The 11,079-nt window shown below is 32.1% G+C and overlaps 2 protein-coding genes across 7 annotated transcripts; both read right to left on the bottom strand.

Moving 5' to 3' along the window:
* Positions 1-390: 390 nt before the first annotated feature.
* Positions 391-5,734, bottom strand: LOC107640254 (beta-1,4-N-acetylglucosaminyltransferase family protein). 6 transcript variants are annotated; one of them, XM_088502174.1, is made up of 4 exons: positions 5,422-5,734; positions 5,013-5,314; positions 4,499-4,925; positions 391-1,612 (listed from the first exon to the last, which is right to left on the bottom strand). In XM_088502174.1, exon 4 carries the CDS (start codon positions 1,593-1,595, stop codon positions 489-491), a length of 1,107 nt encoding a protein of 368 aa, XP_088358300.1. In that variant the 5' UTR covers positions 1,596-1,612; positions 4,499-4,925; positions 5,013-5,314; positions 5,422-5,734; the 3' UTR covers positions 391-488. The 6 variants fall into 6 exon arrangements, with proteins under 6 accessions (XP_088358300.1, XP_020961394.1, XP_088358299.1 ...); XM_021105735.2 differs by having other exon boundaries at positions 4,499-4,919; positions 5,013-5,734; XM_088502173.1 differs by having other exon boundaries at positions 5,013-5,734.
* Positions 5,735-9,280: 3,546 nt separating this feature from the next.
* On the bottom strand, positions 9,281-9,978 carry LOC107640278 (auxin-induced protein 22C). The gene is made up of 2 exons (XM_016343820.3): positions 9,568-9,978; positions 9,281-9,498 (listed from the first exon to the last, which is right to left on the bottom strand). The coding sequence occupies exons 1-2, from the start codon at positions 9,942-9,944 to the stop codon at positions 9,438-9,440; spliced, it is 438 nt and encodes a 145-aa protein (XP_016199306.1). The 5' UTR covers positions 9,945-9,978; the 3' UTR covers positions 9,281-9,437.
* Positions 9,979-11,079: the final 1,101 nt, after the last annotated feature.

The following is an 11,079-nucleotide window of genomic DNA, read 5'->3' on the forward strand; positions in this document are numbered from 1 at the left end:
TTTAAAAAATACAATATAAGTACATAAATTCTTTAATTTACCAAACACAAAACAAAATGCATAAACATCCATTCGAAAAATCTAACCAAATCAAACCTAAATCTCATCATTTACATTCCCGGGTTCAAGTCTCAATGGAGACAGTGGATTAAGACCCTCGTGTGTTAAAATGTGTGTGTGAGAGTTGTATGAAGAAAAAAAAAAAAAAACAAAGTAATGGTAACTACCCACACTTTAGGATGTTCTAACCGCGAGTGTTGAACAAGTGGTTATGGTACTAAACCACACATACCACCTAGCTATGACATAATTTATTACCAACAACTGTAATTAATTAGAAATTAAATCCTTATTCTATTCACGTAAACTAAGAATTAATGCAGCAGGCAGTTATAGAAATGAAAATTGTTAAAAAGTTTAATTAGAACTAGAAATATACATTGTTGTTACATTAACCTAGCATGATCTAATTAATTAACATTATTACCCTAAGGTGGAGTTTGTGTTTCTCTCAAGCAACCTCCAGGAAGAAGGAACTTAAAGTTATGAGCATTCTGAATCAAGTAAGCAGGAAGATGAACCGCAGAAGCAGAAGGCGGAATGGACCCCATCTTCTTGATGATGTCCTTGAAGGTGTACTCTTCAGGGAGCATGTCAAAGAGATCATCACCCCTGCAAATTATGTCCTGAATTCTTGAATGGCTAAGGAATGATTTATACCTCACGCGATCTGCGTGGCTATATGCAGTCATCTTGAACACAAATTCCCACATTTTCCGGAAACAGAAGCTACAATGCCACCCTGCATCTGCCAACATAAGGTCAGTCTGCCGCGAGTGCCGGTACTGAGTGTGCTGCGAGTACACATGTGCCGTCGCTCGCCAGCTGCTGTAGTCCACCGGGAACTCGTACGAGTACATGTAGTGCTTAAGCTCAAGGTGCATCAATGGAGGGATTCCATCACACCATTGCAAAAGCTTCAGTGTGTGTGGGCTTGGAATCTCGTCTGTATCAGCCATTATAAGGATGTCTCCATTGGATATCCCTGCTCGCCGGATCAATGAATTCATCGCGGCGCGTTGTCTTCCCTCCAGCAGAAAAGGGTCCTCATATGATCCTTGCACTGCAAGTTTTCCTGGGAAGGTGCCGTGGACAGTCTGTTCTTTGGCGAAGGCGAATCTTTCTCTGTTTAATTCAAAGTAATGAGGCTTTGGAATGCCTGTGAATGTGGTGTTGGACTCGAGGATGATGAATTTGGAGACATAGGGTTGAAGCTCGTGCCATCTTATATCAAGCATGTCTAATTCATTGCTGAATATGATAGCATCGAAGACGCGGCGAGGGTGGGATCGAAGGGACCAACCATGGAGATGGCAGAGGAGATCCATTGTTACATTTTCAGCATAGTAGTGAGGTATGCGTGTGAAGGGTTTAGGGGGATTGTCCCACAAGGGTCTGAAGAAATAAGAAATCTTTCTACCATGGAATATAATCCCTACCACACATAATGACACCAATAATGCTAGCAACACACAATAATGGACCCTCTTTACTTTGTATCTAGAACCAGAACTCAATCGATTTTTATTTGCCATTGGATTTGTATATTCACCTGCAAAATAATGTCAACAGCATTCATCAACAACTAACACCCTTTTCTATTTAATGAAAAATAAAACTGGGTTACGGGAGATAATCCACATAACAAACAAATCATTATAACAGAAACCAAAATAATTAATGAAAAATCGTCGGTTTCTATTTCTGTGTACCTAAAATTGGAACAACCTATGGAGATACATAACAACATCAACAAAATCAACTGTTCCCCTAATAAAGAGGAAAAAGAATGAAAACTTACCGACCTATTTGGAAAGAACGAATTTTTTTTTTCCAGATTCAGGAAGCAAGGTTGAAGTGGGAGAGTTGGAAAAGAAAGGACCAAAAAGGAGATTGAAAGAGAGTTGAGGGAACCTCCAAGGAATCTTAACAATGGATTCTGTCCCCTCACAGAAACGAAAATATTGATAGATATGACTTTTCGAACTTTGAACGGATTCACAATAATAAAAAAAATATTGATAGATATGAAAGAGGTACAAGAAAGAGGAAGAAGAAGAGGAACACCGTGAGGGTGAGAGACAAGGTAGCTCTCTCTCTTTCTCTTTCTCTTTCTCTCTCTGTATCTAGTTAAGTAAAACATGTTGTTAGCGAGGTTAATGTTACGTTGACAAGTGACAACAACATAATAAGCATGTTAAGCATTCTTAACTACTATGCACTTTCTGAATATGCACCACATGAAGGTGATGACGTGTCACAACGCTAAACGTGGCTTCGGCGGTGAAGCTGGCGGACCCTGCGCCTTCTCAGTCGCGTTAACAATTCATTAATCAGTAATCACTATTTTCTTTGGATCCCTCAACTACATCTACACTTCATTAAATTACTACTATCTATTATCTAAACTAATTAAATTACCATGAAAGTAATAAAGTAATCATAAGTTCATAACCATGCATTTTGTATTCAAATAAAATAGGTAAATTACCTTTTGTACGAAGACCAATCCTGCTGCAAAGTGTAAACTATCAATGGCGGTCTCACTCAATTAAGAAACCTTTTGCAACTTCTTAGTATTTCTTCTCTATACTATCAGAATTACTTATTTTTCTTTGTTGGTGTTTCATATATATAGAGGGAGTATGCTGTTTATCTTATCTTATTTTAAATTAAATCAAATCATATATATCTGGGTTGGGAAATAGATTTAGTTAATCTTATCTTGTTTTAAAATTTAATAAATTTGAAATTCATGGTGGAATAACTAAGTATTTTCAATTATATTATTATTATTATTATTCTAGTACTAGTATTGACAAATAATACAAGAATATATTTGAATTAAAATAATTATTACTTTTATCAAATTAAATTATATTAAATTAGTTATACTACATTTATTGCCTCTTGTATTTCCTTCTTCACTTCTTGACTTCTTCATAGTCCACGCCAATTAAATATGCAGTATACTCCATCTTTATTTAATTTAATCATCTTTTCAGAATTAATATATAATATGAAAAATAAATGAGTGTCTTATTTATTTTTTAATATTTAAATAAATAAAAATTTAAATAATTTTTTTAAATATTAAAAATAAAGATAAAAAAATTCAAAATTTTTTTCGTTTATTAATTAAAAAAATAATTAAAAAGATGAATTAGAATTCTAAATAGTCAACTTCTAATGGTTAATCTATCATATCCCCTAGGGTAAACTATAATCAATTCAAATCAACGAGTAATAATTAATAAGATCTAAAACAAAATGTGACGGTGCCAACAATTTTTCTTTGTTGAATTGGCATTAGTAGATTTTTTTTTATTAAAGACAAAAAAACACACACACACACAAAATAACTAAAAAAAAAAGGGATATATTTAGGGAGTAAATGCATTTTAGGATTCACTAAGGATTGAACTCTTGACTTTTTGGATCAAAAACTTTAATACTATGTCATGATATCACTCATCCCAGAGGCTTACACTAATAGAAAAATATAACACTAATGGTTATGTCTCTAATACTCTCTAAATCTCCATTGTACACATTGTACAAATATTCCATTGGCTCCCCATACTTTTCCATCCGTAAAACATAAAAATATTTTTAAAAGTTTATTTTTATTTAAAAAAATTAATAAAATTCTCTTTTCCTATTCTTTTAAACATGTTTACTCTTAAAATAATATTAAACATATTTTTCTTAAATAATAAAAATAAAATAATACAACATATATGATCATTATTAGTTAAAATAAAATATAAAAAAATATTTATTTATTTATTTATTTATTTATTTTTGTGGATCCATGGATATGCGGATACATATAAAAAATCTGCAATCTGATTCTATTAGTTTGCGGATCATATCTATATTCGCAATTTTCGGATCGGATTCGGATAAACGCTGCGGATATGCGGATTGGATCCGATCCATGAACACCCTTAGACATATCCTCTACTAAAAATTTAACCACTCCATATAAAAAATATTGCAATGCGCGGCAGTTTTCGCCCGCCGCCGCATTCACAGTTCTTGAATCTTGAGGGTGAGATCAAGATGAATATTTGAAGAGCTCTGAATAATAGCATGATACGCATCAATGCAATCCGTCTCACAAAAGACCTCTTTAAACCTACAATTTCAAGCCAAACAGAGACCACAGAATATGACAAAAAGCTCGCTTCTAACAACATTAACCTCAGAAAAAAATACTTGAACAACTCTTAATCTAATTACCTAAGTGATCCCTAAGAATACATCCAAAATCAGCCACATACCGAGAAACTAAAATACTAGCATCACAATTCAACTTAATAACCGAATTAGGAGGAGGAATCAAAGAAAAGGAAGAAGAATTCAGGTTTGCGTTCCCCACAAAAACAGACATAACACCAAAATTTTTAGCTGCATTTATAATTAGAAGAATTACCTTAAAAGTACTCCAGGAATCATCATCCTTGAAAACATCATTGTTGCAATCACGCCAAATCCACCAAATTGCACCGGAGAACAAACAATCGCTAGCATGAAGAAGGTTACGCTTAACCCAACTATGGAAATCTCTGCCAATATCATCTATGTTTCATCCAATTCCCAAGGTATGCTAAACCGCTTGTGTTTTAATGCAATCTCTGAAGCAATGCAAGACGTTTTATTCCACCAGGTCGCACAGAAGGCAGATCGCAGAGATAGCTAAGCCTCTGCGGTAACGGAATCGACTGGTTGACACAACATTCTGAATCCCGAGCCACATGAGCAGCTTAATCTTTTTCGGAATGCGCATCCGCCAACGTCAGAGTAAATTAATAGCAGGATCCCAAGAAATCTTATGACTCAGCAACCAATCATATCTGCACCTAGCCGAATAAACCTTGGAGTTAGAACTACTCTACAACCAACCAGGATCAAGATTATCATACAAACCTAGTCGAATAGAAGCCAACCTGATTTTAAAGTCATTATAAATGGGAGTGAACAATACTCTTCAATTCCAGTAATCGTGGGACCAAACATCATCCACCCTCAAAGTTGTGTCCGTAATATGAACAAAAGGAATAAAAGCAGTAAGACAACCATCTGGGTGCCACTTTCTAAACCAAAAAGATTGAGGAACGCTACCGGCATTCCAAGAAAACCCCTGTTGCATCTTGATCTTAGTCTTCATGATGTCACGCCAAGTACTCGAGACACCAATAAAATCTCTACTCTCCATAAGAAAATCCGGCACATATTTAGCCTTCAAGACCTGAACCCAGAGTTTATTAGGACTATGAAGATATTGCCACAGAAGCTTGCCTATTAAAGCCAGATTTACACACTTCATATCTCTAACACATAGGCCACCAAACTTACGAGGAGTGATAACTGTCTCCCACTTGACCAGGTTAAGGCACCGCTCATCAACTTGCTCCTTCCACAAGAAAGACCTCATGATAGCATTAGCTTTTGCACAAATAGAAGAAGGAAAAAGAGAGACTTGCATATGATAAATAGATAAAGGAGAAGCAATAAATTTAATCTACCAACTCTATTAAGGGTCCATTTGGGAAATTCCAAAAGCTACTTTTTTTAGCTTTTGACTTATAAAAAGTTACATTAATAGTGTTTGGTACAATTTTTTAGATAAACTTTTAACTTTTCAAAAAGTTATTTAAAAGCTTTTGAAAAAGTTAAAAAATGTGATTTCTCCTATTTTCAAAAGTTATTTTATCACTCCTATTTAACGTACAATTTTAAAACAATGACTTCTATAATAACTTTCTAAACACAAAATAACTTATTTAAAAGTTATTATTAATAAAAGTCCTTATATTTTAAACTCTTTTTTCAAAAGAACTTATTTAAGAAGTTTAGCCAAACTGATCCTAAGAAGAATATCTTTTCAGTTTGTCAATCTGAACTTAATACGAGATAAATTTTTTAAAAAAAAATTCTAAAAAAACGTGAATGTCTAATATTAACACCCAAATATATATATATATATATATATATATATTTTGTTGAATTGGCATTAGTACATATTATTTGATCGGAGCGCAACATATATTAAAACAATCCGAGGCATACTTACATATACAAAAATTGCAAATAAAGAAGTTAGAAAAATAATATATAAGTTTAATGGAGTAATATTATAGGCCAGCATAATTTATTATTTTTTACTAGTAGATTGTCAATAATATTTAAAAATTAGAAATATAAAGTTGAACTATTGAGCTAAAGATGTTGGACCGTTTTATCTATAATTAATTATGAAATTTGAAATTTGATATTACTAACTAAATTGGAATATATTTTTTTTTAAGAGTAAACTATTATTTTTATCCATAAAAATTGAAAACGCTGATATATCTACCCATAAAACATAAAAATTACCATTTGTACCTATAAAAGATTGACTTTCGCATGCAAAATTACCCAAATCCTAAATAATTATATAAAATTTCCAAACTACCCCATTCTCTTCTCTCACACCCACCCTCACTCACTATCTGCAGCACCTAAACCACCATTGTCGTAGCATCATCTCCCTTCCTACTCTTTCTCTCTCTATCATTCACTCACTCACTCACTCACTCACTTTTTCTTTCTTATCTCTTGAACATCAACATAGCCCAGCCATTATCCTCTTCAAAATCACAAAAAAGAACAAACTCAAATCAAATTGAAGAATAGAACATGCACAGATTCAAAATAAAACCCTAATTTCTTAGAACCTTCACCAAAAATTGACAATTTTTCAGACTTCAGATCACCATTTTCATTGCAAATAACACAGAACACTAATTTAATTTTGGCGACACTGGGAGGAGATGACGAAGACGCATCGCTAGGAGGAGAAGAGAGCAGTGATGCCGAGAGAAGGAGAAGACGAAGATACGACATTTGGAAAAGGAAGGAACTCAACGCTGAAGAAGTTGGGGTTGCAGAAAATAGAGGATTCTGCTACTTCCTGAATCCAGAAACCTCCCGTAGAAGAAGAAGAGGAGGAGGGGAAGAGAAGATGGAGCTCGTGATGGCAAAAGGAGGAACCACCATTAATGCACAGAAGAAAGAGAAGAACGACAGAGAAGAGAGAAACATCAATAGGAAAAGAAGAGGAAGGAGAAAAGTGCGAAGATGAGGGAGAGAAAGAGAGGAAGAACGATTGAAGAAGATGAAGGAGAAGGAAGAGAGAGAGAGTGGAAAGGGGATGGTGCTGCAGCAGTGCTGGTTCACGACTTAGATGAAGAATTGAAGAGGATGACTACTAAGGGTAGTTTGGAGATTTTATGTAATTATTTAGGGTTTGGGTAATTTTGCTTGCGAAAGTCAATCTTTTATGAGTACAAATGGTAATTTTAATCTTTTATGGGTAAATAAGTCAGCATTTTCAACTTTTATGGGTAGAAATAATAGTTTACTCTTTTTTTAAACACCAAAAACGAGCTAGTTTTAAAAGTGTACTTTCTTTGTAACATGTATAGATATAGATGTAAAGATTACAAAACGGTAATAAATGAAATGGTAATTTATTGTATTAAATCAAAAGCATTTTAATATTACGCAAATTTCTCAAAATGCAAAATGCTACCTGAATGTTCTAACTTTTATTTTTATATAAATCGAATTTAATAAATTCAATTTAGCCAAATACATACTAAATCGAATTAAATGGATTCGAATTGCATGCATTTAAATGTCACGTTTAAATCAAAAGATTTAAAATTCTTACTAAATCGATACAGCACACATGAAGGACAAGCACATGGTAAATCGAAGTTAATGGTTTTGATTTAGTGATTTTAGCAAATCGAAGTCCATAGATTCGATTTGTAAAAGAAACACCTCTCAAGCAATTTGAATCCAATAGATTCGATTTATGATGAAAATGGCTATATAATAAATAATATTACGCAATCAAATTTAAATTTTTGGTCATACTAAGAATCACAAAAAAAATTACTTATAATAAAAAATTTGAAATGTACTCGTTTTTTTTATAATACTCCTAACATTTTTTAAGTCATTTTTAAATTTTATAAAATTATTTACAATAATTACAAAAAGTACTTATAATAAAAAAATTTAAAATTTTATAAAAATATTTAATTTAAAATTTTAGTCGTACTCTATTATAAAATAAAAAATTATAATAATATAAATATTTTATATAAAAATTAATACAAAAAAATTTAAATTTCATACAATATTTTTTCATCCATTTTTAATAGTTCATAAATACCAAAAAAAATTTGGTATGAAATTCGAATTTTTAAAAGATTTCCTTTTTTTTTTCGTGATGGATCGAGGTCCTTTGTTGCTACCCGCCGTTTCGGTCCATGTCCTTTTGTTGCTTTCCAAACCCAACAATATTTTATGCATTTTTCAACTTTTGAAAGCCCAAGTTAAGCTTGAGAAATCTCTTATGTATCGTTAGTCATTGACCAAAGTAAGAAAAAAAGTGCTCATCATTAAGTCCATTAACATCTCAAAAATAAAACCCTCATGGTGTATTCTTTCGTATACATAGTTAATTTTGTTTTATTTTTTCTACTCCAACATGCAATCAATTCTTTAACCAAAATGGTAACGATGGAATCAGTTGCATGACCTTAAAAAAAGTGATGTGAATTTGAGTCAACAGCTACTTTTGATGTTAATTAAGAATTAAGAATAAATTGAACTAAATAGTTAAATATCAAAGATTATAAATTAGTCGTTGACTTTCAACCGACAGTTACTATTAGTAATTAAAGGCCTAAAAAATGAATGTCCAAATAAAAAAATGTTAAAAATTAATGTTGATATTGAAGAAGTTAGGTTAAATTAGTTTATCTGATTTATTTCGACACTTAAAAAATAAACATTACTCCTATTTACCATGCTTGAGAAGCAAGAGTGAAATGAAAACTTAACACAATATTATAAAAAGTAAAAACTCAATCTTTCATACCTTTGATAAAAAAACAAAATCTCCCTTGGATGCTTCGATATTATTTATCTTTTTGATAGGAAGCGAGGATTTGCTTAATTTGAAGTGGAGAGATATGAGAGATGGAGTGGAGTCCTCTTATATAGAGTCCTCTTATGTTTTGGTTGATATGTCAGCTTGTTTGTTCGGAGATATTTAAGTTATTTGGTGATAAGATCGAAGAGATTATAATTATATCATATAAATTAATCAACTAGTCATTTTAAAATTAAAAAAAAAAAAAAGGACAAGACACAATTGATAATATGAAAATTCAGTCCGTTGTCTTCTTAGGAAATTAATAATTGAAAATCGTTTCATAATAATTTAGTCAAACATATTAAATTATCTAACCATTCTTAACTATTAACTGCTTATGAAGAGAACTGCACGTGAGTATTGTAGTGGAAGAAGGTTATAGGATGGTAGTGGTGGTTCGGAGCAGTTTGAGACGCTGCGCAGAGTGAAGGAAAGTTCTGCATTAATAGAGAAAATGAGGTTAAGTAAGTATAAATGGGTTATTTAGAGAAGAAGTAGGTACTTGCCTCCATGGGACATCTTTGGCGAGAAGCCAATGGCCTTGTTGGTCCTGAAAAAGGAGGCGATAGGAGTTTGAGAATTGATGAGGGGGTTTTCCAAACATGTGGAGCAAGGCATGGTTAAGGGTGTGAAATGAATGGTGCATGGTGAGATCAACCTTTCTTGCAATCCCTACACCTTCCATCTTCACCTTCACATACATCCTATGCCGTTTCTTCCTCCATGAGTGGCCAGGGGTTAACGGAAGGAGACACAGAGTGGGATGTGTAACCTTCTCCCCTTCCTCTTCTTCTTCCTCTTCCTCCTCCATATCATCATTAGAGCCTGCACAAGGTGAATTGCTTGGGAGAGCAAGACCGAGTTCAAGATCCCATTTATCCATATTTGCATGCCACTAATCACCAATGCTATTGCTACCTATCTATCCTAACTATCTATTTATAATACATAAACGTTTGATCACAAAAAATATTAACAAAAAACATCTAAAATTTATCTTTTTTAACTTTTTATTAATTATTGTACAATGAGAAAGTATAGAAAGCCAATGGAATATTTGTACGATGTGTACAATGGAGGTTTAAGGATGTCCGATTCAGTATTAGAAATATAACCATTAGTATTATCTTTTCCCAACCCAAAATTAGCTTAAGCTTTTTGTTATTATCCCTAGTATCCGAATAGTTATTCTGGATAGTATGAGTGATGTTCATTTTTTAACTCATATAGCCCATTATACACATTGTACAAATATTTTATTGGCTTCCTAGCAGGACTCATACTAAATAGGATAAATTTTAATTTTTTTTTGTCTTCTAACATTATTGTTTATAATATTATCCCCTAACATAATACTAGTAAAACAAAAAAATAGTTTAAATTTATCATATTTGGCAAATTTGAACTGTTTTAACAGATTATTTTATTTTAAAATTTTTTTATTGTTTATGATATCTCTCAAACCGATAGATTAAGGACTAATTCGTCACAAATCTGAGTTTTATTTTTCTAAATTTAATATTCAATTTGGTCCATGAAAATTAAAATTTGACTCAATTTAACTCTCAAAATTTTAATAGACTCGAATTGAATCCCAAAATTTATAATAGTATTTCGCATTAATTCTTGAGCTAATTTTCGTTAATAACATGTTGATTTGGTACATTAACTTACTATGGTTTTGATTCTTCGTTTAGATTTCATGTGATCGAGAGTTATTAAAACTAAGCTTGGTTGTTGCTCCGAAAGCCTCAAAATTTTCAAATTGAATTTATTATTGTTATCTTTGTAAGGATGATATGGAGCGAGATCAGACAACCTTATAAGAGGTTTAATAGATCTCAGCCATATGAAATCAAAGATAATGAATTTAAATTTTGACAAATTAATATGCAAAATCAACATCTCATTTACGAAATTTAATTAAAAAACTAATACAGATTTTTTGTTTGAAACAAAAAGTTCAACACAATAAGGTGGAATATCAATAGAAAAGTACTAGACAGATAAAATAAATT

Source organism: Arachis ipaensis, chromosome B1 (genome assembly GCF_059453495.1).
Source record: "Arachis ipaensis isolate K30076 ecotype BB chromosome B1, ASM5945349v1, whole genome shotgun sequence".
NCBI classification, from domain to species: Eukaryota; Viridiplantae; Streptophyta; class Magnoliopsida; order Fabales; family Fabaceae; genus Arachis; species Arachis ipaensis.